This window comes from Lepidothrix coronata, unplaced genomic scaffold (assembly GCF_001604755.1).
Source record: "Lepidothrix coronata isolate B3197 unplaced genomic scaffold, Lepidothrix_coronata-1.0 Scaffold282, whole genome shotgun sequence".
In the NCBI taxonomy this organism is placed as follows: domain Eukaryota; kingdom Metazoa; phylum Chordata; class Aves; order Passeriformes; family Pipridae; genus Lepidothrix; species Lepidothrix coronata.
The window spans coordinates 144,722-168,474 of NW_016690462.1; the positions used below are offsets into that span (position 1 = coordinate 144,722).

Consider the following 23,753-nt stretch of genomic DNA (forward strand, 5'->3'; position numbering starts at 1 on the left):
GGCACAGTTTTAAGAACTAAACCTAGGTGTTTGTACTTGCCTGCGTAGCTGGCAGCAAGACAGAGGTGCCGGGGGGCTGTAGGCAAGGGGTTGCTGCTGCAATTCAAAGGACCTAAATCAAATGCCTGAATAGACAGTGTGAATAACCCTCTAGATGACTGGAATTATTGGACCACATTAGAGAGAGAGCAAAAAAGTGAGGCTGGCATATGGTGAGTGTCCTACATATGGTATGTTGTTTATATGTGTTTTTTTCCGTTAGCATTTCTCTTTCCTTTGTTGCTCCACCTCCTCCTGCAGTCTCTCCTAACAACAATGTTAATTCAAAAACTTCTGTGGTTGAAGCAAAGTTTTTGGACCTGCGCTACTCTCAAAAGCACAAAAATCAGGCGAAATGAGTTAGCTCGCTCTCCCATACTCTGCCTTGCCTAAACAGTGCCCTAGGTGCTTGTGTGTAATTTCCTATTTCCTTTTACTTTTCTGGAGCCGATAAGGTGTGTGGGGGGTTAAAATCACTTGTCATAAAATTTACCGTATTTCACCCCTTAAGCCTGTGTTTTCTACTCACTCAAATATCAATAAATTTTTCAATAACTAGAAAGGATAGGCATCAATATAATAGACACACACTCTTCATACTGTATTAATTCCTTTGGTCCGGTCAAATCCTGGTCTTATCCAATGTAGCTTCAGGGGGAATCTCCCTTGTGCAGCAAAAAGCAGGCTCCACCTGGTTCCGATTAACTTTCCACTGGTTGGATCTGCCCAGTGATGGCGTAAGAAAATACGGAGCGGAGAAGCCTGCAATTGAAGCCGTAGATTCATGGCCTATAAAACTGAAAGGTTATTATGGTCATCTACTCAATCTGCCCCCCGTGTAAGAGGCAACAGAACTTTTCTGAATTACTCTTTTTTCTCTGTGCGTGTGATTTTAACAGAAAAAAAAGTCTTCCATCTTGATTTAAACCTTCCGGTGTGTTTCTCCAACTACATCTTCTTGCCACTGGCTTCTGTTACACCTTTGTCACCAGACTGAAAACTGTAGTGTTATCAAATTTCTGTTTCTCACATAGTTATTTATAAGCTGTGATCAAGTAGCTTTTTAAATGTCTCTCTGATAACCTAAATAGATCGAGCTCCTTGAGTCTTTCATTACAAGGAATGTTTTCCACTCCTTTCATCATTCTTGTTGCTTTCCTCTGAACCTTTTCCAATTTTTCAACAACCTCTCTTGAATTGTGGTCACAGTATTTCCAGAACTGGTTGCGTCTGTGCCAAGGACAGAGGTAACACAACCATACTGTATATTTCTCTGGTGATGTGCCCATGGGTTGTTTCAGATTTGTGTCTACCCTCTTGTACTCACAGTTTTTTGCACTGATTATCTGCTCTACGGCCTTTTTCAGACTGACTTCAGTCTGTGAGCAGGGTCCCTACCTTGTAGCAGTGGTATAGTCTTTGTTATTATAGCAGTGTCTTATCTTTCTCTGGATCGAAATCTACCATTTGTTAACTGTGGCCAGTTTCCTGAGCAATCTGGGTATACAGTGACTGGGCTTGCTCTTTATTTATTAATCTTTCAATAATTTCAAATGCAAACTTTCTAAATATATTTTTTTATAATTGATAGAAGAGTCACAGAAAAACAAAGTGACAGGGTCATGCGTTTGTGGATCACTGTTAAAACAAACACCACTGACTATTTCTCTCCACTTAATACATGGCTGAGACTGAGATTTGACTCTATTTAATAGGTACAATATTGATTTTAATAAATTTTTTCTTCATCAAAATATTATGATTAACAATGAAAAGACTTTCCAATATTCCTCTACATATTTAATAATACTAAAATTACCTTTATCCTACCAAATTTATACCCTTATTAAGTAATATCTAGTTAGCTTTGGCAAGATGGTTTTCCAGAAAATTCTGTTCTCACTGCTTTTATTAAAATGAACTAATATTCCTAGAAGCCATTCCTTATTTTGCTTTAGATCAACGTGTGGTTGAAATGCTTACTGACATTTAGGTCATCACATTTATTCTTTTTAACTATTAACAAAAATTTTTACATAGTTCCCTTGAACCTCCCTAGTTCTCCAGGATATACTAAAAATCCTCACTAACCATGCAGACAGGTTCTCTGCCAAATGTATTAAAATACCTCCATGCAAATTATTCGGGTCTACTGATTTTAAAAATGTCTAGTTTTATTAGCTGCTATTTAACGTACTCCTGTGTAACTACTGAAATAGAGCATCATATTCATCTGATATGAATACATCATTTGAATTTTTCCCAAAATGCAGAAGAAAAGTATTTGAGAATGCTTTTTTCCTTTTTTTTCTTAAATGTTATTACAAAAAGTCCTGGTTATTTCCATTTAGTAAGGATTTTTTTGTTCATAATGTAATTTCAAAATGTCCTCATATTGTCCCTGTCTCTGTTTTCTCTTTGACTTACTTTAAAAATGCTCTATAATTCCCAGCTTGTAATTTGCATTAATTGTTACTTTTTCCCCTTCTCCTCCCTTTTGTTTGCTTGTTGTTTTTTTTTTTTAGTATTACTTTCACATACAAAGTCATTTTATTATTTTCAACAAAGGAGTAGAAGGTTTTCCTTGATTGTGACTTTAACAGACTGAAGATGTCAATCAATTTTTTCTTTAACACTTTCTCCATATAACTGTTTCAGAGTCGCTGTCAACTCTGTAAAAGCTGATTGTCTTATATCCACAAATATAAATATTGGATGTTAATGCATTTGCTCGTAACAAATATAATCGAGTTTTAGCTATGTGCGCATAAGCAATTAATTTTTAATACTGTGATTCCTCTGTCACTAGACTGAAGTCTTGTAGAGAATTCCTCCTTGTTGGATTCAGTTAGGGAAAGCATAATTTTTAATTTGTTTTATTATGGACACTCTGAGGTTTCCCGTTTAATACTATTCCATACCTTGTAAGCATTTTTAACATGTTAAGCTATTTTGTGACCTGTATAAAAGAAATACAGACTTTTAAAATTATTATTTAAATGTGACAGCAATGAGAATCTTTCAAAGGAGGCATTAAGAGTAAGACATAAAATGACAGCTTGATTCAACTACAGTTTAGATTATTGCTTCATAATAAAATGTAGTTTTAAAAATATTGACACAGTTACTGAGAGGTGTGAAAGATTTAACGCACAGAAGCTCTTTCGGTTTTTTGGTAGGAGTAAAGTGTGAACCTGTAGTCACAGTGTTCTCTCGTAGCCTCTCTTTATTTACAGTATCACATGCAGATTGCTCACTTCAATGCTTTAAGCAGAAATACAAAACATACTGAAAATGCAGCTACAATTATAACAAATTATAAAATTCTGGAAATCGTGTACGAAGTTCCAGACTCTTTGAAGTCAGTAGCACTCAAACTGTTAGACTTTCAGTAGTTTTCTTCACAAAATGCTGTTCCATATTATAATAATTTAACTTGCCACTAGCCTCATGGTAAAGTTCGCTAACTGGACCAAAACACCCTATTACCTCACCCTGATTTAATCCCATTCTTTAAGAGGGTGAAACCTATTAAAAATGGTATTAAATAAGAATGTTTGCAGGGAATGCATCTCCTAATTCTTGCTACATGATTTCCTGGAAACATTTTTAAAGAGGAATATTGCATTTCTATTTGTGTCGTGAGCAGACTATTCTTAACGACAGACCTGAACTGAATGTCTACAGTATACGTTTCTAATTTTAGGTATAGTTGACTTATAATGATCTGGTTTAATCTCTTTTGCCCTTTCTCTTGCCTATTTAGATGCAAAGCTCTCCCGTTCAGTGCACAGCAAAGATCTCTACAGAAATCCTATTAAAAGATTACTGATAATTCAACTGGTCACCATCTAAAATTAATTGGTAGAATTTTAAACATTTTATCAGCAAAACCACAGTATCTTACCTGTTTTCAGCTATTTTTTTGCCAGTGCCTTATGAATGTACAATACTGACTTATATGGCAGTTGGGAAAGGAGACACCAAACATATTTAGAGAATAAAATAAGTATTAAAATGGATTAACAATCAATTTGGCTTCAATGCAATAAACGCAGAACGACTCTGCAAACACAAGAACTAGCTACATTTTCTACACAGATTTATTTCCTACTATGTAATGTACATAAAACACGTGAATTTAATTTGTTATTGGTATTCTGTACCATGAGGAGAGTCAAGGAAAAAAATCCATATAACCACACGAGTGTAATGTTAAATATGAGAAATAGCCTATTGTACCAATCAGACAAGAATTAACACCACAAGAGTTATTAGGGGATGTTCACATGTGCAGGAACATTTGGATGATTTGAGAGAGGCTGAGGCTGACCAAGCCCAGTGGCTGATACACCCTATCACCAGTACAAAATAGTCCTTGAGGCTATGTATCTGGAAAACTGGACTTTCTCTGCTCATGCTCTTTCTGATCAGACTTGTCTTTTTCTGGCAGCTTTTGCCAGCAATCAGATCCACTGGAAACATAAAAGAGAAAATGACTGCTGGAGTTGTGCTGAACAAGCGGAGTGTTATTTTTCTTCTTGCTCTGTTTGCCCATATGCACAATGAAAGGAAGCTGGCAGAGGTCCTGATCCAGGAAAAGAATTAGGAGCTTTATCATCTGACAATAAGTCGAGCAAATTGAAGACCACAAACTACTTCTCTTCAGAGTACCCTTGAAGGATTCGGTGCCTTAGAGGTAATAGGAGGAAGTACAGGGAGGTTGTAAAGAAGAGTAGCCAGACAATGAGGGATGCTCGTGCAAGGTCTGCTGTCGAGCATTGGGCAAAGAACACATGCAAAAAAATCTAAAATTCTAGATCTTGAGGTCCTGGTAATTTTAATTATTTTCAAAAGGTGCAATAATCCATCATTCTTTTTATTCTAAAATTTTGGTTGTTCACAAAATAATATTTCAAAGGACAGCACATTTGATGAAAGATTACAGTAATATACATGGATTATTAAATATATATAATAAAGCTGGTAACTAAGAAGAAGTTGTTCCATTCAATAGAAATAAATGAAAGAGAATTTTAAAACCAGGGAGTTAAAAACCAAGAAGTCTTTCATGACCAGCGAAATACAATCTTTCTGCCCTTTGTTATCATATAACCCTTCCTCAGATTATGACTCAAGGAGCACACGGGAGAGGTTTTAATATCCTGTAAAACTAAAAATCTTAAAACAGAACTTTGACATGGTGACTGAACCCCTTTGAGCTTTTGAGCTGGTCTTTGGAAATTTGGAAGGAGTCCAGATTTTTGCTAACTCTTTGTTTTCAATCCAAAATAATCTGGAAATAATACCTGTAACATGAATGATATTAATGTATACCTGTAATAAGGACATAAACTGGTGGAAATATGACTGCTTAGTCTCCTCAAATAACAATATGAACTTTACCTTAACATGATCATCTCACACAAATTCTTTCAAACATCAAATGGCTAGAGTGTTATTTAAAGGAAATTTTTTCCCGTTATAAATTGATGTGCACACAGAAAAAGATCTGAAAAATATTGAGCAGAAATCTAATCCACCCAAAATCTTTATGGATAAACTGTTCCTCTAGTAATCCCTCAACCTATAAACACCTCAATAAGACATCTAGAGAAAATTGTTTGAAATTCTTATAGACTCAGTACCTCTGAAAATGCTGCAAAGCTGGTCTACTAACACTGATTAACCAGTTACATAAGGAACTCAAGAATCATAAGCACTGCTCAATTTGCTGGAATGAGAGGCTTTCTTCTTTTCCCTGCCCCTTGCTTGACAATCAAATTTTCCATACAAATTGGCATGGTGTGGTAGATTTTCCCTCTGCTATTCCATATCCTTGATATTCTCTGCGTGGGGAACTGCCACTAATGCCAAAGGGATGCTTGGCTCGTTGTGCTCTCCCGATAGCTACTTCAGAAATGCTGTTGGATTAAATAGCGAGGGACAGCAGTGTTTCAGTCGTGATCCGTCAGGCGGATCTGAGAGGAGCCGTTTGCCCTGAGAGAGGATAGACTTTCGAGACATATGGTGCTATAATGGGGGGGTGGGGAATTTTCAATTCCAATCCACCCATTCCGGATGAGAGAGACTGAGCTAATACCCTCGTGTATGGTGCACTGCATCTAGCTACGGAAGTAGCGTTAGGATGGAATTTATGGACTCTCTAAATTGTTTGCCAGGAAATGTTTACTAGCTATGCACAATAAATGACTGTGAAAGCGTATTCCTGTGTTTAATATGGTATGGTTATTTCCTTATATTTTGGTCATACTATTATGATACCAATAAAGGAAACTTAGAAAAACAAAAAGAAGACAAGAAAACAAACAAGCAATGTATGTTCATATTTATGGGACTTCATTTGGGAAAGTCTGATTGACTACAAATTGTAAAGGGTAAACTTACTGCCTGCACCCCTGGATACATGCCATGCCTGCCATATTAAAAATTAAATATATGAGTTATTTTTAAAGCAAAATATTCTCATCATCAAGTCAAGGTATGTTTTTAAAAAAGCTCATTACCACTGCAGGGGGTCATATGTAATGAAATTACTGTACATGTATATGAGAAGGCTAGCTACCAACTTTCCAAAATAGATACACAGCTTCATAATTTAGAAATTAAAGAGGCAGTTTTGGACTGCAGGCTGAAATCTTGGCATTTTGCTCTGAGATGTGACTCTGTCTTCCATACAGCTCACTGTTATACCAGGGACTACTGCACAGTTTTATAGGGTGTGTTAGATTAGATACATTCCCAAACATTTTACTCTGCTAGGAAGCAAAGTCAGAACTTTGTCTGGTAATCTGTGCAAGGAGCTTTTTCTGCTCCTTCATTTGATTTAATGTGAGACTTCTATTTTAGTATAATTCGTCTAAGAACTCTCCCTGTTATTAAAGAAAAGCGGGCACTAACCCAATTTGTTTTAATTGTACATTAAAGGTTTGAGCCTGGAGGTAAACTTGTATTTCTGCACGGCTGAACACCCTCTTTTAGCGTACACATATGTGTATTTATACATCCAGTATGCAGTTCATGATGGGATTTTCAAGTTTAGTATCTTAGTAACAATGCAGTTTCTCAGTTTCCACTTGTATTTTCTGCAAAGAAGAATAAATACAGGAGACAGGCATACTTTGTCCCTTTTTTCCTATGGATATAATAGAGGAGATTAGCTGATAAAAGAAAGAATGAAAGAGAATTTAAAATTAGACATCTCAACTTCTATAGCAGATCATTTAACAATTTTAGTGCAATAAAAAATTGAAAATGCATTAGTAAAATATTTTATCCACCAGGTTTGGTTCAAAATGCAATTTTCAGTGTGTTGGTGTTGGGTTTTTTTTTTCGTAATCACAGGGAACAGTATTTACGTTTAGCTGCACTTTTAAAAATTGCTACTGCAGTCTAACAATGAAGTTGATCCTGTAAGGTCATTGGGGAAAAGAAAAGACTCAGCACTTCTCAAGGTCAAGTATGAAGACAGTTCTTGTTGTAAAACAGTTAGAGTGCGTTGTTTCTCTAAAATGTTTTTCTCTAGCAAGCTGATCACAGTAGTAAAAGTATATGAAAAATACATTATTTGTAATACTACTAGGACGAAAAAATGGTACTACAAGTTATCTTGGTAACAGCAAAAAGGGGTTTCAAAAATGGGAATGCGTAGGTTTGGATGCACTATGAACACAATTCATACCGTGAGATGTTAGTTTTGATTTGAATTTCATTGTTTCAAACAAAAGAACAGTATTTAAGAGGTTTTTTTCTTTTACATAGTAAAAATCTATCTCAGCTTAAACCCATTGCCTACAACTAGCAAGCTGAAAAACGCAAAATGCTATGAAGGCAGTTTACCTGGACAGTGTCTGTTTTATTAGTTTTAATCAGAGTTGTATTGGGTATCGTGAAGGAAAAAACACGGCTTTCAGCGTAACATAGCCAAGAAGCTGACATGTCTCGTGCCTTTCTCTTCCATTAGAGACATGCTATGCCTCCAGATGCTGCAGTCTGGATTTAGGGGCATATACTGCTCTTGCACAAATAAGAGTTGCATATGTTATGAGTTAATTCCATTTTGTTGTGTTCTCTTACACATGGCGTTTTTGAAACAGTTAGATGGAAAATATTTTTAGTTTACCATCTTGTATTAAAATATACTTGGATTATGAAGTAAAATCTAAATCCCTGAGTGATATGTTCTACAGCTCAAATGCACAAATGCATAAAGTTCATGGACAAATTACCTATGAGGGAATAACACAAAACCAGACAGTGTCCCCACATTGCTGTACTTTGCATTTGTGTCTCAGTCAGCTGAAAAGTATTCCAAATAATACACCTCTTCTTACAGCTGAGTTTCACCAAGCCCGTAGTGCTAGGCACACTTTTTTTGAAAGAGAAGGGATAGGAATAAATGGTCTTCACACTTTTATTGTGGGCATCAAATTTAAATGAAATATATGAGACATACATTAAACAAGAGAGGACAGTGGCTGCAGTGATTCAGTGCACCAAAATGCAATATGTAAACTTAGATGATGTGAAAATGACTCAAAGATAGTCCCTTGCTAGAATAGTTTATTGAACCCAACCTGAGACCTATCACATTTTATCAAAGGACATGCAAGTGTGATGCTTAATAAAGCATGACAAATAAAAATATACTGGAAAGGTTTCTTTCAAGGAGTAGTACAATATATTCACAGCTCATCAGTAAAGCTGCATTGTGTTTTGGTGAAATAAAATATAAAATGAGTTTATGCAAACATGGATTTGGAAGTTATCAGTCTCAAGGTATGTCACTCGAATGCTTCTCCATGACAGTTAAGAACTTACCTATTTTTTTTTTAGTGTCACTGATGCCTGCAAACTTAAAATAGCTTCCTTAATCAGAATCTTTGAGACTTTATCTGCAAATTAAGCACTTCTTGGCATGTATTTTTTAGGGAAATCTATCTTTTTTTTTTTCCCCTCATTCTTTCACAAGCCAAAATATCTGCATCTAAAACCCCCCTCAATTTAATCTAAAATTATGATTTCAAACAATTCTTATTTTGCATTTAATTTCTCCTCTCTGTTGTTAGCATTATCTGATATTAGGTTTTGGGGTGCATGATGCAGTTATGCATTAAAAAGTACATCCAATTTTTAACTCTTTCTTTCCTACAGCTATTATTAATTAAGATTGCAATCCTGAAAACGTTTCTAGTCAAGAAAATCGCCGTGAACGCAAAAAGGACTCTGTAAAAACACAGGATTACTCCCATGTGAAACTGGTGAAATGAATAAAGCCTGAGCTCTGCAGGGCAGTGAATATCTTTCTGTTCCAAATACTAGCTAGTTAGGGGTTTCTGCTCCAAGTCTAAAGTTCATCACACTATAAATCATAGCATACACACCTGCAAAGTAAATAACATAATCCCAGCAGCTATAAAAACCTAGATATTTTGTAATTATTTATTCTTGGTGCATAGATATAGGCATATGTGTCTTTTTCTCCCTCCAGAGTAGAGAAAATTAGGAATTACTATGAATACACACTGTAAAAGTAGTATTTTACTCATTAACCTGTAAAAGAGATGACGAAAATTAGTGACTTATCACTCTCCTAATGTCCCCTGATGGAGGCAGAATTATGAAATATGCCCCCTGCTGCTGATCCTGCAAGGACTTGGAAACGTCAGCCAGGGGGCAATAAATATTTCAGGTTGTGGTAGGTTTTTTCTCCATTTCAGCCTTCGTAAGGTAAGCATACTGTGTATTTACCCAGTAAATGGGTAAGTCATAGTGTAAATCTTTGATGCACAAAGTTTTCAATCATCTGTATTTTTTGTTCTGGGTGACTCAGACTTGAAGTAGAATCATCAAAATATTAACTTTGCAGCACAGTAAGAAGCAAGCGTTGTTAGAAATATGAAGAGATGAAAACACACTTTGCCTTTCTTCCATGCACAGCGGTATCTGCATTTTTAATGAGGACTCTGGTAAAATGTCTTTTCAATGCATATACAGATCAAAATCCACAATGTGAATTGTATCAAATAATAAAAGATTAATATGTAAAAATACAAGCCTTTTTTTCCTCTGTGATTAGTAATTTTAATAGGATAATGGACGGAGCGTAGTGTGTAATTGTCAAGATCTAGAGACAACAAAATGGAAAACATTTTTCAGGCATCATTGACTTGCCTGCATATGCATTTTGAATGCATTTCTAAATACAAATTAAAGATACGCATTATTAAAGTGCCCTACAAAGCTTGTCATAACTGTTTGCTAGTTCAAGTATTTTTAAGTGGAGATAATACTAGAAAGAATAAAACAATTATTAAATTGTAATATAACATGCAGATTGGGAAACAAATAGTATTGTGCAAGATGGTTCAGTTTGTAAATAAATTATCTATTAAAAACAAACACACCCCAAAGTTTTGAATATAACTTGTTCTGGAACTTTTGAGTACCTAATGCAAGTTTCCCCCAGCTCAAATTGTAAAAAACGTTCCTGAAACATCATAGTTCAGGTGTGAAGCCTCAAGTACTTTACCATTTTAATATTTCATCAGTTTATTAAATTAAATAGGAAGCATAAGACATTTTATTTGTTACAGTGGGCTGACAATTCAAATAACTTTTAGTGATGCAATGCAGACTTGCACATCATTTTCAGTGAGGGCCTCATAACTAGGCACAACTTTTCTGTAATATACTAAATTGCTGGCATAACTTTAAGATTTGTAATACTCAGCGATCATGAAAATTAGAACAGAAGCCATATGTATATGGGAGAAGTAGCTGAAATATGGATTCAGGCTTAAAGCTTTTATAGATCTGTTGTAGAAAAAATTGTGTCTGATAAGTGTTAAACCATGGCACATGTAAGCGCTACAGAGAGTGAAATGGGAAGTATACCACAGAAATGCAATGTTAAAATTATGTGGTAAGCATTGTGGTAGTGTAATTTCTCAGAAAATGATGGTTTTATGGAGAAGTATTGTAAAGATACTGGTATACCATAGGTTTATGAATGCTAAATGTGATTATTGCCAATTTTCACTAGTCAGGGATTCAGTATTTTTGACTACTCAGTCAACAAATTATTCATTTTCTGTGCAATGATTTTCAGTTAAGGCATTCAAGCATCTCTGTAATAATGCATAATCCCCAGGTTTTATTATTGCTTTTATCTGTGGGTTTCCATTGCAGCACAGGTATCATGAGCAACGAATTATATTGCTTCTAAGGGAGTTAAACAGGCAAAAATTATGGAAAAAAAGAAAAGGCTGAAAATAAGCATGCGTCTGTTGTGAATCTGGATTGACTCTAAGGTTAAATGATGCCTGCCTTCACCAAATTGCCATGGAAAAATACAAACTGATCATGTTTACAGTAGAATGAAACCTCGTCCTTTTGCTTTGGTAGGCTCTTGAGTACAATAAAAACTTTGGCTAAAATAAACTGAATTCATATTTGTAAGCTTTATCTTAAGTAAGAAGAATATTCTTAAATGGTGTAAAATGCCATCCTTTTACTGACTTCAGGTAAGTTACGACGATTTTGTACCACTCAAATGGTGGTCCCCAAGTACGACTATCTGATTTTACTGTAACACGCATACTGCAAATACGCAAACCACGAACTAGAAAGAATTGATCAAGAATCCTACTTACATTCTGATAAATATTCAGGAAGGTGATCCTTTCAGTCTCCAACATAAAAAGTGAACAAGACTACAAAAGTCCTGAAGAGGAGGAATTGTAAATTGGTTCTTTCAGGTCAATTTTATATGATCTCTTTCCACATAAATTGTAAGTTAAAAAACCCAAAACCAACCCACCACCAAAAGCAAAATACACAAAGTGAATGCAAATAGTAGCCTATACATGAAAATATAGATAATGTTCCAAACTGTGTTGGCTCCAGATGTTTTTATAAGTTAAACAGTTTACTGTTTTCACATATTTAAAACATTCTATTTTTTCACTTGATGTTTATAAGCTTTGGGCAAACTTGCTGGCATTGATTTAAGTTATGCTTTTGTACCACATGTAGGTCAAACACACGTTCTGAAAAAATACAATACGAACAAGAATTCAATCATTAATATTGAGAGGTAATTGTAACTGCTTACACTTTCTTCAGTAATTGTTTCACTGAGACGCTTTGCACTGAAGGTTTAACTAAAAAGTGTATTTTTTTACAAAGAATGGTATCATATAGCCATAGGTATTTGATAACTCTGCACAGAAAGTTTTTGAATCATTTCAGTAAGCATTTGAAGCTGCTTATTTGCCTTAACTTCAGTTGCCTATATTTGCATTCTCCTTTTATAGTTTAAAATGAAAGCATAAAGCTCTGTAGAGAATTGCATTTCCAGTTCTTGTGTGCTTAAAACCTCTTATTAAAGAAATAATAAGAATACGTGATGTAGGACTTGTGAACTTATTAGGGTACTCAGAAACCCTGGGAAGCACAGTCCCGAATATTCAGATTTGATTATGAAGCTAATGGCAAACACTAAGTTGTGCCATTATAGCTTTGCTATTGCAGTCTTCTTTTTCTTCTTCTTCTTCTTCACCTTTTGGAGCCTCTCCTACCTCTCTCTAAAAGGTCCTATTTGGCTCTGTTTCTTATTTCTCTTGGAAACCTAATCTTTCTTCCTCCCCCTCGCACCCTCTCACTTTCTTCATTGTGCTTCAGTTATTTCAATTTTTTTATCGTGTGCGAGAAATCCTGCGTGGCCATGCCCCAGAATTAAGAAAAGGCATTTTTACACCGGCTTGGGTTCGGGACTTCCCCGACCCGTTCGCAGCTGTGGCAGTGTCAGGGCTTCAGCGGCAGCGGCCCTTGAAGGAGGGGTCCTGGCATTCCTGCCCCTCCGTTCCCGGCCTCCTCGACGGGGTCTCGCCCCCGTGGCCGGGGCGGACGGACGGACGGGCGGACGGACGGACAGCAGCAGGTTGGAGAGCCGCGGAGGGCAGCGGTGCGGTGCGGGGGGGCCGCGCCGCCGCTCCCCGAGCTCCCACCTGGGGCCGCCCGGCCCGGCCTCGCCGCCCGCCCGCCCCCGCAGCCCTCGGGCCGCCGCTGGCGGGGCCGCTGCGGGCGCGACGCACCGCGCCGGTCGCTGTCTCGCAGTTATTGCTTCATGGCAGCTCCTTGTTTGTGAGGGACAGCAGCACCCCTGTGCTGCCAGCCCGGCGAGTTCCCAAACCCAAGAGGGGTTAAACCATTGAGATTTCTTTGTACTCCTCTCTTCTAATATTAGAGCACATATTGAAACGATAAACACAATGAAAAGCACGAAATATTTCATCAGTGTTGTAACTGTATATTTCCTTTATTCTGAAGAAATATTAAGTTTTGAACGGTGCACAGAGGCAGCAACTTCTGCTTTGGACTCTGCTCTCTTTGTAAAGACCGCGTTGTTACAGTTAAATCTAAAGACAGTTTTTAAAAAGCGTTAGATGTCAGAAAAGGGGGGAAATCTTACCGTCGAAAGACTGCTGCAGGTTCCAACTCAGTCTGAAACTGCAGAGAAAAGCAGAGCAGCTGCTGAACAAAAGTTTTAGATTTTTTTTTTTTAGAAAGTCTGCAAAACTAATTTCCCACAAAATAGGACTCAATTTCCGTTTAAGAAACTAGCTCTTGCAAATCTCATACAATTGCTGATTTTTTTCCACTATCAATTGAAATTCATTTTATCTTTCGCACATGGACCCAAGAATTTACACTTAAATTGCAGAAATGCAATGGTTTTCCTTTTTATTATTTTTTTTAATGTTGATTTGAGGGGAGGAGGAGGAAGGTACTTCGAAGGGTAAGAACAAAACCTTTCCATAGTGGGCACCTCTTTGGTCAGTGATTAATAAATGTGTTATCCTGATTTAAACCAGTTATGAGCCGCGTTCATGGCTACAGTTAATTCTGCTACACACACGAAAAAAAAAAAAAAGGAAGAAAAAAAAAAAAGACAGGCCCAAGCTGTCCAGGTTGTCTCTCCTGATCTACTACGGACCGCAACGAAGCAAAGGAAGATACAAGAAATAAAAATTACGCGACTTCTTCTTTTGAAGGGGCAGGGGGCAAGAAGGGAAATTTCTCCTTCCGCAACAAGATTTGCAGGCACGGTGGGCGCCGGTGGGTTCGTTGCAGAACCAGCCCCCGATGCTAGGGAATAGTGTAAAGTGCATGCGGGCAGCCCGGGCAGCGCCGCGCTCACCTCGGGCGGGGGCCGTGGCCACGGGCGAAGCGGGAGGATGCCCCGCACCAGCACCAGGAGCTGGGCGCAAGGGAGCGGCGTTCTGCCCCGGCCTCGGCCCGCTCAGCTCCTCACGCTGCTCTCGCACCTGGGCGCTCAGGTGAGGCGCTGCCGGGCGCCCTCGAGTTCCCAGGGAAACGGGGCGGTGGTGGTTCCCGTACGCCCGCCGGCCGCCCCAGAGTCACCCTCCGTATTTCGCCTCACGTCTTTATTGCGCTCCCCCGCCCGCTGCCCCCGAGGGGCGGCAGCGCCCCGAGCGGTCCGGTCAGCCCCGACGGGGCGGTGATAGCCCTGCGGGGGCCGCACGACGGGGGGACACGGCCGCCCCCCGCCCGGGGCGGGGTGCGCGGGCGGCCCCGCCGGCTCCGGGGCAGCCCCGGCGGGTGCCGCGGCGGGAGGCGCTCCCCGGTCCGCCTGGGGGCAGGGAGAGGCGGGCGGGCTGCGCCCCCGCGGAGCCGCCCCCCCGCACGGCCGCGGGTGCCCGGGGCGCGGGCGCGCAGCGCTGCCGCCCCGCTGACGGAGCGACTCGGCGCGGGGACGGCGCTGGCGTTTTGGAGGGAGTTTGCATGTGGTCAGTGCTGTGCTGCTGAGCCAGCCCCCAGCTCACATTACACACTACTGTATTTATAACCTCTCGAAGCTGTTTCCCCCTTCAAGCAGTTCTCTGGGACCACCTTCTATTGGCTTCAACCTCTCCTGCTTCTTGACATCTGAGCAGCTCTGAGAACGGCTCATCTAGGTCCGAGTGTTTGTGCAGCGGAGACTGGCCACTAGGGCTAAAGACCTGGATTATCTGAGCTCAGCTGCCTGCTGCAGAGTCTGTCGGTGCCGTTTTGGAAAAAAAAATCCCAGCCCCGATCTGTTTACAGTGAAAGTTGACAAAGGGTGGTGAAGTTGGATCTTTCCTAAACTCTCCTGCCTGGAACCTGAGACTTGCATGCCATGGATCACACACTTTTTGGCTGCCTGCGCAGCCCCCATGCCACTGCGCAGAGCTTGCACCCTTTCTCCCAGTCTTCTCTTGCCCTGCATGGAAGATCTGACCACATGTCCTACCCTGATCTGTCTTCTTCTTCTTCCTCTTGCATAATAGCGGGATACCCCAATGAGGAGGGCATGTTTGCCAGCCAGCATCATAGGGGGCACCACCACCATCACCATCACCACCACCATCACCACCAGCAACAGCAGCACCAGGCTTTGCAGACGAACTGGCACATTCCTCAGATGTCGTCTCCTCCTGCCGCGGCCAGGCACAGCCTCTGCCTTCAGCCCGACTCAGGAGGACCCCCGGAGCTGGGCAGCAGCCCCCCTGTCCTGTGTTCGAACTCTTCCAGCCTGGGCACCAACACTCCCACGGGGGCAGCGTGTGCGCCAGGGGACTATGGCAGGCAAGCTCTGTCCCCGGTGGAAACAGAGAAGAGGTCTGGCAAAAGGAAAAGCGACAGCTCAGGTAAAGACTCGCGCGTTCCCCTGCGGGGCGGGATCCGGGGCGGCGGGTGCCCGGGGGAGGACGCGGTCGGGCCCCTCGTACCCGCCGCCGCTCGGCTCGGCTGGTTCGGCTCGGCCCGGCTCGGCCCAGCTTGGCTCGGCCGGCTGGCCCCAGCCACGACTGCCGCCGGGGGCTCGCCTCCGGCTGACACCGGGCTGCCGGGGTCTCTCCTTCCCTCCAACGCACTCTCGGAATCTCCATCACTAACTCAAGCTTTATTGGGGCTACGCGAGGGGAAAATAAAAACAAAAAATCCAACACGTGATAGAGTATGAAATGAAGGTGGTGGTGGTGGTGGGGGGAGAGTTCCCTATAGCGAAGGAAAGAAACGGTTGTAGTTTTCGTGCGGATTCTAGCATCTGGTCCTGCGGCCCCCTCCCCCCTGACCGATACGACACCTCTGCTTCAAAATTCAGAATCCAGCGCGCTCCTTCCCCTCCGCCCCTTCGCCACGGAGCTAACTGCGGCTCCGAGGCGATTGCACAACGCTTGGAAGCGCTGCCTTGGAAGCAGGGATTTGGGAGAGGAGCTGATATCTCGCTACCCTGTAGGATCTGTGTGATCCTGAATCAAATCCTCAGCGTCTAAAGGGCAAAATTTGGAGTCCGTAAAGCAAACGAGTGAATGGGAGCTTAGGAAAGCTGCTTCATTTCATTTGATTTCAGTTTGCTGGTGAAAGGGGCAGAGGGAAGAAAGGAGCCATCTGATTTTTAAAATCGCCATAATTCTTATTTAAAGGTGAACATAAAAAGATATAGATCTATAGTCATTCCAGAGCGATGATTTGGCATCATAGAACATGCAAGAAAACTTGACATTATCTCTGCTTTCTAAAGCAGCAAAGCCTGTCAAAGTCCCGCTCTGACAAAAAAAAAAAAAAAAGCCACTCAGCGAAGGCAACCCGACTGATGGGACTTCCGTTAGGGCACACATAAACTGGGGGGTCACTAGCAATATACTGAGATAGGCAGGAGGCACTTGAAAACGAGAGGGCTCAACAGATTGAAAACTCGAGAGCTGGCGTAGCAAATTGTTTGTTATCGCGGAAGAGAAAGTGAAAGGCTTTTCCAAATATTTATGAAGTTCACAACTGAAACCGTCACCTCTTTCATTCAAAAAGTTGTAAGCTTGGTAAAGTGGTAAGCAACAGAAGCGATTTTTAAAAATGACCCTCAAGAATGCCATAATTTCCTTCATTGTCCATTACATTAAAAAGATTTACAGTAGTTTAGGACGTGTTTAACTGAATTTCATCTTATGTAGCGGTATACACACAGAAAAGTCCTCCCAAGACTAAAAGCCATATATAGTTAAAACACTGTTGGTAAAATCTATTGTTTTGTCTTCTTTACATTCAGTGACATAAAATGAATTATCTGATTTTGTGATGTGCATCAGGAGTCCCTGTTACTACTGGGAGAATAACTGGATGCCTGCCGGTGTAAGGATTTGTTGTATTTGTCAGTCTATTTAAAGCTAAAGGAAAAAGGGAAATTGGTCCCTTTCACTGTTAGGGAAGTATCTGAATCACTTTCTGTTTATTTAATTTTACAATACAAGCCAAAAAAACACCAATGGGGAATGTCCTAAACCTTACCCTGAAGTGACTGGAACCTTCCACTGGATTAGTGGACAAGGATTCGAGCTTAAGCCGTGGTTACATTTATCTTCTGCTGTACTCTGATTCTCAGTTTCTAAGACTTTCTGAAGATCAAGGCAGGTAACTATTTCCTTTTCTCTTCCACTAAGAAAAAAATATTATGGCCATTCATACAATTGTGTATCTCTCAAACTGAAAATAGATGTCTTTTGACAACAGCTGAGTAGCTGCTGTATCTTTGTTTTTTCTTCAGGAAAAGCCTGAGCTTTGGACTGAACATTTAAGCCCACCCCTTTATTAATCTTGAACCCTGGTGCTGGATATTTAGTGCCCTTATGGCAGCAAGAACTATTTTTAAGTCACTATGTTTCTATATTTGTCATCCATAATTGCCCCTCAGTTGATTAAAAATCATCTCCTTTATTTCTCATTAATCTGGTTTTTTAAACAAATTACTGTGCTCGAAAGAATTTCATCTATGCCTTCATCATACTTGGAACTACTTCAATAGACATTTGTAAAAAATCCTAATAGTAAATAACTAAGAGGTAAAGAGAGAGAGACTTTAAGTTTCAGTGCCAGCATTCTGAGACAGTTATTAATGCTTTTGATTATTTACACATATATTTCCTCTTCTGAAGCATTTCACTTAAAGCCACAGAATGTTCAGTATTTTCTTGAGCACTGAATCTGTTCCGCATTTCAGGGCTGAATTAACCTTAGGCTACCCCTTTCTTGCACTACTCTGCTTTTGTTTCTGTATGTTTTAAGATCAGAAACATTGAGTCATAAAGCTGAGTTTGTAGATAGTTTAAATAAAATAAAACATGATCGTTCCTTCTTTAATTTGTCTTTTAAATAAGTAACTGCTGCTCAGCCATGTAGCTACTCTGAAAATTTACCAGCGGGGATACCCCATTTTACTTATTTGTTATGATGGCGGGAGTATAATTTTTTATGATTACAAACAAAAATCCAGAGGGCAAGCAAAATTTCAGATGATTGACTGTGTTTTCCCTTGGACTTCACATATTGGAGGAGAATGGGAGGATACAGAAATATTTTCCTCTATGCTTTTGTTTGGGATTGAGAAAGTGAGGTGAAATGCGCTTTCATGGTAGTTTATAAACTGACTTACAGGTTTTTTTAGCCCTAACCCAGATTTTAAACAGTTTGGGAAGTTCCCTTTGAATATTGGATAGGCTGCTACAGAACAGGGTGAAATTTTCAACTGTTCTGGTAAAGGACTGGGAAATACTGCCTACTTAGTCATCGACCCCTGCATGCTACAGTTGTCAGTGTATCCAGGTTTTGTAGTCGCTCTCCCATTATTTGCAGAACTTTCCTTTCAACCTGTGTAGGCCCAGAAGTGAGTCAGTAATCTAGACCAGTTTACTGACCAGAAGTGGGCCAGTAAACTCTTCAGGTTGAGGAGTGATATACACAAATCTTTATATACTAACATTTTGCAGTGAGTAATGGTATCTGCACCCTTACCTTTGTAACTTAGCTCTGAGTGTGTCAAGGAAGTAGTAGAAAAAAGACAATACTAAATTTGAGGATAGGTTACAAATAAAATAGCTTATTTTAAAGTGCACTAATGATCAGAATTGTCTGTGTGCTAATGAGGTGCGGATGAAAACCATGCTGAGTGTACACAAAACATATTCCTGGAGTGCTTTGTTGCCTTGTGGTACAAGTTGTTCTATATGGAATATTTTGGATTTTTTAACGCCTTCCCTTCTCATTATTTGCCTGTGAGTTTTGGGGACATTTTATTTCTGTTTATTATAGAGTAGGTTTTGATTCTCAGATGATGCAGGATACATCAAATGCAAAGTTACCACCGTGATTTCCTAAGTTGCGTTACTGGGATCCAAGGTTTCTTAAAACTTCAGTCAGAAGAAAAGCATATTAATGCCTTTACAGGAAGTGTAATCTAGGTTTACTGAAAAATATGAAAAGAGAGTCAATCTGGTAGCCTTAAGGAAGCCTAAAATGCTACGGTGAAAAAAACATCTGTACTATGCTGAAAAGACCAGGGAGAGGTTGAGTACTGTCAAAGGAGTTCTTAAGCACTACATATAAATACATACAGATAAACATATATTATAAGTAAATTTCATTCCAATTAAAGTCTATTGTATTTAAACACATGCCCACAGGGAGAAAGGCATGGGAAGCCTTTTTATAAAAAAAATAACCACCAGCCAACTTTGACATGGAAAAATGTTTTTATTTGGCACAGATTTCTAAGGAAAGGCTAGCAGACTGTATTTACAATAATATAATCTAGAAACACTTCTGGAAAAGCATTTCTGGAATCCACTCTTTCAATAGTTCAATCCTGTGTTTCAATAGCTGTTCTGCTGGGTTTTTTTCATTGACAAATTGCATGAAAAGAAAATAATACTCTTTTTTCTCCAAAGTTTTAACATTTTGTAACTTACCTATTCTCAACATGCAAGCAGTACACCTCTCGGGAATTTATTTTAAACACATCTAAATATCATAAATCATACATTTTTGTTTGAAATGGCCTCTAAAAAGCAGGTCATTTTGATAAATGATTATAAATACTGTGAAATCCTGAGTTTTGAGGACTTCTGATTGGTTTCTGAAACACGTCAGTAAGAAAAATGAGCTGCACACTTGTAGTCAAAAAACACTGTGTAACTGATTCATCAATATGCCTGTGCTTTTCAGCATGGTTATAAACAGAAGTGAGAAAAAATACATAATAAAGCATAGTTTTCTGGAAAGAGTTAATTTGTTTGGTATCCAGTATAAAAGCATCACTTATGCATTAATAAATAAAAAACCCAAACAAACAAAAAAAAAGCACCTCTATAGATTTCATAAATGAAACAATTTAAAAACCTGATGAATACTAATCATAAGTTTAGGAGAAAACTTTCAAGTCTGATTGCTTATCAAATGTTAGGCTTACTACTTGCTGAATTGTTTAATACATGAAAACTTGCAAGAAGTTCACTTTTGTTCTCAGGAAATATAATCAGGAATTTTTCTCAGACTAAAATTTCGAAAGACTATTTCACTGATACATTCTCAGAATTCTTTGCCCCTAATCAAAGAGGAAACATAAAGAAAAAAGGAAATAAGTATGATTTCTAATTATGCATTTCTGTCTTTTGGTATATATGATTCAGTAAGATTTATACTTTCCCTCTCTCCCTTCCCCCCCTCCCCCTCTCCCCGCCAACCCACCCTTTTAGAAACATCGGGAGCCCAATCCAGACGTTCACTGGAGCACAAATGTTTTTGTAAGAAGGTCCATTGACTCTAGTGGAAGTACTGAAGTGCTCAAGGTTTTTTAAGCCGTTGGAGCTTAATTCTGTTACTCTGTTTTAAATTTTGGCCACAGAACTGTAACTCCATGTTATTCTTTTATTATTTGGTAATAAGTACTATCAAGGATTCCGGTCTTCAAAGCAAAGTCACCGAAGAGTCTGGATGAGTGGTACTAGAATCAAATGCAAAAGGAGATATGGACATGGGGACAAAAGATTCAAACATTCTGGCAATATCTGGATAAAATTTCCCTAAAAAAATTTTAAAAAGCATAGTTGTAGTTATCTTTTAGAATTTTTAAACTTTAATTACATGATAGAGAAAGACAAATGCTTTATAACTCTTGCAGATATTTGTTGATGAAATATTAGGATTGCCTGATTGAAAAATACCAATTGAGCATTATACATATACATTGAATTTTAATTACATTGGTTTAACAACCTAGGATAAAATTTGTCCTAACATATTTAGTGTGACACTTCTCTAGGATTTTGTAAAGTAAGTAATCGGATTCTGATTTTTTTTGTTAGACCTGTTGCCATTTTTAGACATGCTAATTATTTGATAGATGCTTTTCAATTGAACCTGTTAGTCTTCATACAGTTTGCCATTTGGAAATATTCTTTAGTGATGCGATGACCTGATATGCCATATTTCTGAATTCCCCAAGAAAAGGATTAAGCTCTGTGTCTTGAAATTCAAGGGAAGGTGACATTATCTTTGCTACTGTCTGTAATACCCTAGTATTGCTCACTGGATTATTGCTTTCAGCAAAGACACTGTTACTTGACAATATGAATGGTTGTTGTAGCATGTTTCTCTTAGTAGCAAAATGTATTCTACCAAGCAATTTTGATAGTCTCCAGAAAGGAAAGGAAATAAATCTGGTTTAATCTGCTAGACTGAGCAAGGTTTAAACCCATCAGTAAAACATAGTTATGGTGGGTTTGGGTCCAGTCCTTAGTTTTACTATGTTACCCTGTCTCCTTGTTCTAATACACTTAAGAATGCAACTTGAAAGGATGCAAAAGGAAAGTCATATTTTTTAAATATAAATACTTGCATATGTCGCTAGTATGATTTCTAACTGAAATAGTGTGGTGTTAGAGAATTTTGATAAACAGTGCTTGAGGCTACTTCATTACATCTGCGCACAGCCGGGCACTGAACCCAGCCTTGTGATTTGTCTCGAGCCTGTGCCTTGTCCTTTTATGACTGTTTCCCCAGCCTATACAATGGCCATACCAGTGCTTTCTTTCCATCTGCAAAGTACTGTAAGTTCTATTAAATGAAAAGCTTTGCGTGCATACATGCTTTTTTTTCCTAGTAGGCTTTAAAGACTTACAGATCTGCATCACCATTTCTCTGCCAGTGGCAGAGTAGGAGCGAGACAGTGCACAGCCACCACGCAGAAAGAGCCTTCCTCCCGCTACTCAGCAGGGCGGTCGCATCACCTTTCTCAGCATGAACTTGTGTGGCTGCACAGGTGTGCGCAGCAAGAAGTCACTTGACTTCTGCGCTCGGTCTCTGGGGTCGTCGATGTGTGGGTAGCTGCTTTTCTGTTGTATTTAATGGAAGTCTGAATTCAAAAATAACCTGATGTTATTGTGCTGGATGCACGCAGTCTAGTCTTGTATTTAAGTATTTGAGTCACTACAAAAAAACCGCAATTGAAATAAATGGTTTATAAACAGACGTGCTAAGGGAAATTTCACCAGGAAGATAGTGATGACAAAACTCATACCAATTTTGGTAGGACCAGATTTTAAATTGTGAGTTCTTATTATGTCTAGTTTAACTTGGGAGAAGGAGGTAGACCAGTTAGCCATACTAATGCTCATGTTTTTTTGTGATATGCTGTCTTGAATTCTTCCACTGGAAAATATGGCAAAGGAAAACTTATTTAAAAAACCAATGCTGCCATCAGTCTTAGTTTTCTAGCATGTGTTGTCCTTGTTATTTATTAATACATATTGCAAAATCTATGTACTTTGATAAGTTTACCTAAACTATATCCATTTAAAATAACATTTTAATAGACAATAATCTAAATTACACTGATGTTATTAATTTTACTCTGCAAATTTTATGCATATATCTCTAATATCACTAGTGCAGAGTTGCATCAGTGTATCCTAGCATTCAATGAATGATACAAAGTAGGAAAAAACCCCATTAATATAATTGGATATAGTAGTAGATGGTTCACTGTAATATAATAAAACTTTCTTCCGAAGTCTTCTACTAAACATTATAAATAGACTACTTGAACTGTCTACTTATTAACATCAGTGATATTAAAGATGTAATGTTCACTGTAGATTAGGGAGGATGTCCTTTATTTTGAGATCTTAGACCTACAGAAGACAGTAACAGAGCTCCTATTCAGAATGTGAGTTTATTTTCTATATGGAAGTGTAAATTTTTAGAAACAGTTTGGATGATTGGAAGTTGAGCATATTAGTAAGTAGGCATGTGATTTTATGTCCAAAGAGAAATCTGGAATCATATTTGGAAATTTGTTACTGAATGTTTTATTGTTTAATGATGAATGTAATCACTGAATGCTATGCAGTTTGAAGTCCCTGGAGCTTCTTGCTCAATGGAAGAAAGCAGTCTGAACTTTATATTGAAAATTACCTGTGCTGAATAAACCTTGCAGTAGTGGGAAAAGGGGCCCTTAAAACACATGAACAGAAGAAAACATCCATGAAAAATTAATGGTCATGTGAAAGAAAAGTTACCTTGTACTTGAAACTATATGTTCTTTTATACTTCTTTAATAAATGAAAAGAAATAATTGACCAAACAGCAGAAGAAACAACTCTCAAAGGAATGAGTCAAAACTTTTATTTATGATGGAAGAGCATAGTTTTACTAAACCAATAAAACACAGTGGATTATGAAACGCTGACTAGAAACCAAGTGACTTTTTCTTTCTCTTTTCTCTTTTCTCTTTTCTCTTTTCTCTTTTCTTCTTTTCTTTTCTTTTCTTTCTTTTCTTTTCTTTTCTTTTCTTTTCTTTTCTTTTCTTTTCTTTTCTT

The 23,753-nt window shown here is 38.8% G+C and overlaps 1 protein-coding gene and 1 long non-coding RNA gene across 2 annotated transcripts in view; one reads left to right on the plus strand and one right to left on the minus strand.

The window, feature by feature from the left end:
- Positions 1–13,569, minus strand: part of LOC108508142 — a 28,852-nt gene extending 15,283 nt beyond the window's left edge. The window contains exons 1-2 of the long non-coding RNA XR_001878322.1: positions 13,535–13,569; positions 11,715–11,785 (exon numbers count right to left, since the gene is read on the minus strand). This is a non-coding gene — a long non-coding RNA (uncharacterized LOC108508142). The remainder of the gene's footprint in view (positions 1–11,714; positions 11,786–13,534) is intronic.
- Positions 13,570–14,842: 1,273 nt separating this feature from the next.
- Positions 14,843–23,753, plus strand: part of MEOX2 (mesenchyme homeobox 2) — a 60,473-nt gene continuing 51,562 nt past the window's right edge. The window contains exon 1 of the mRNA XM_017836707.1: positions 14,843–15,755. Within this exon, the coding sequence (XP_017692196.1) occupies positions 15,245–15,755 (511 nt within the window). The 5' untranslated portion in view covers positions 14,843–15,244. The remainder of the gene's footprint in view (positions 15,756–23,753) is intronic.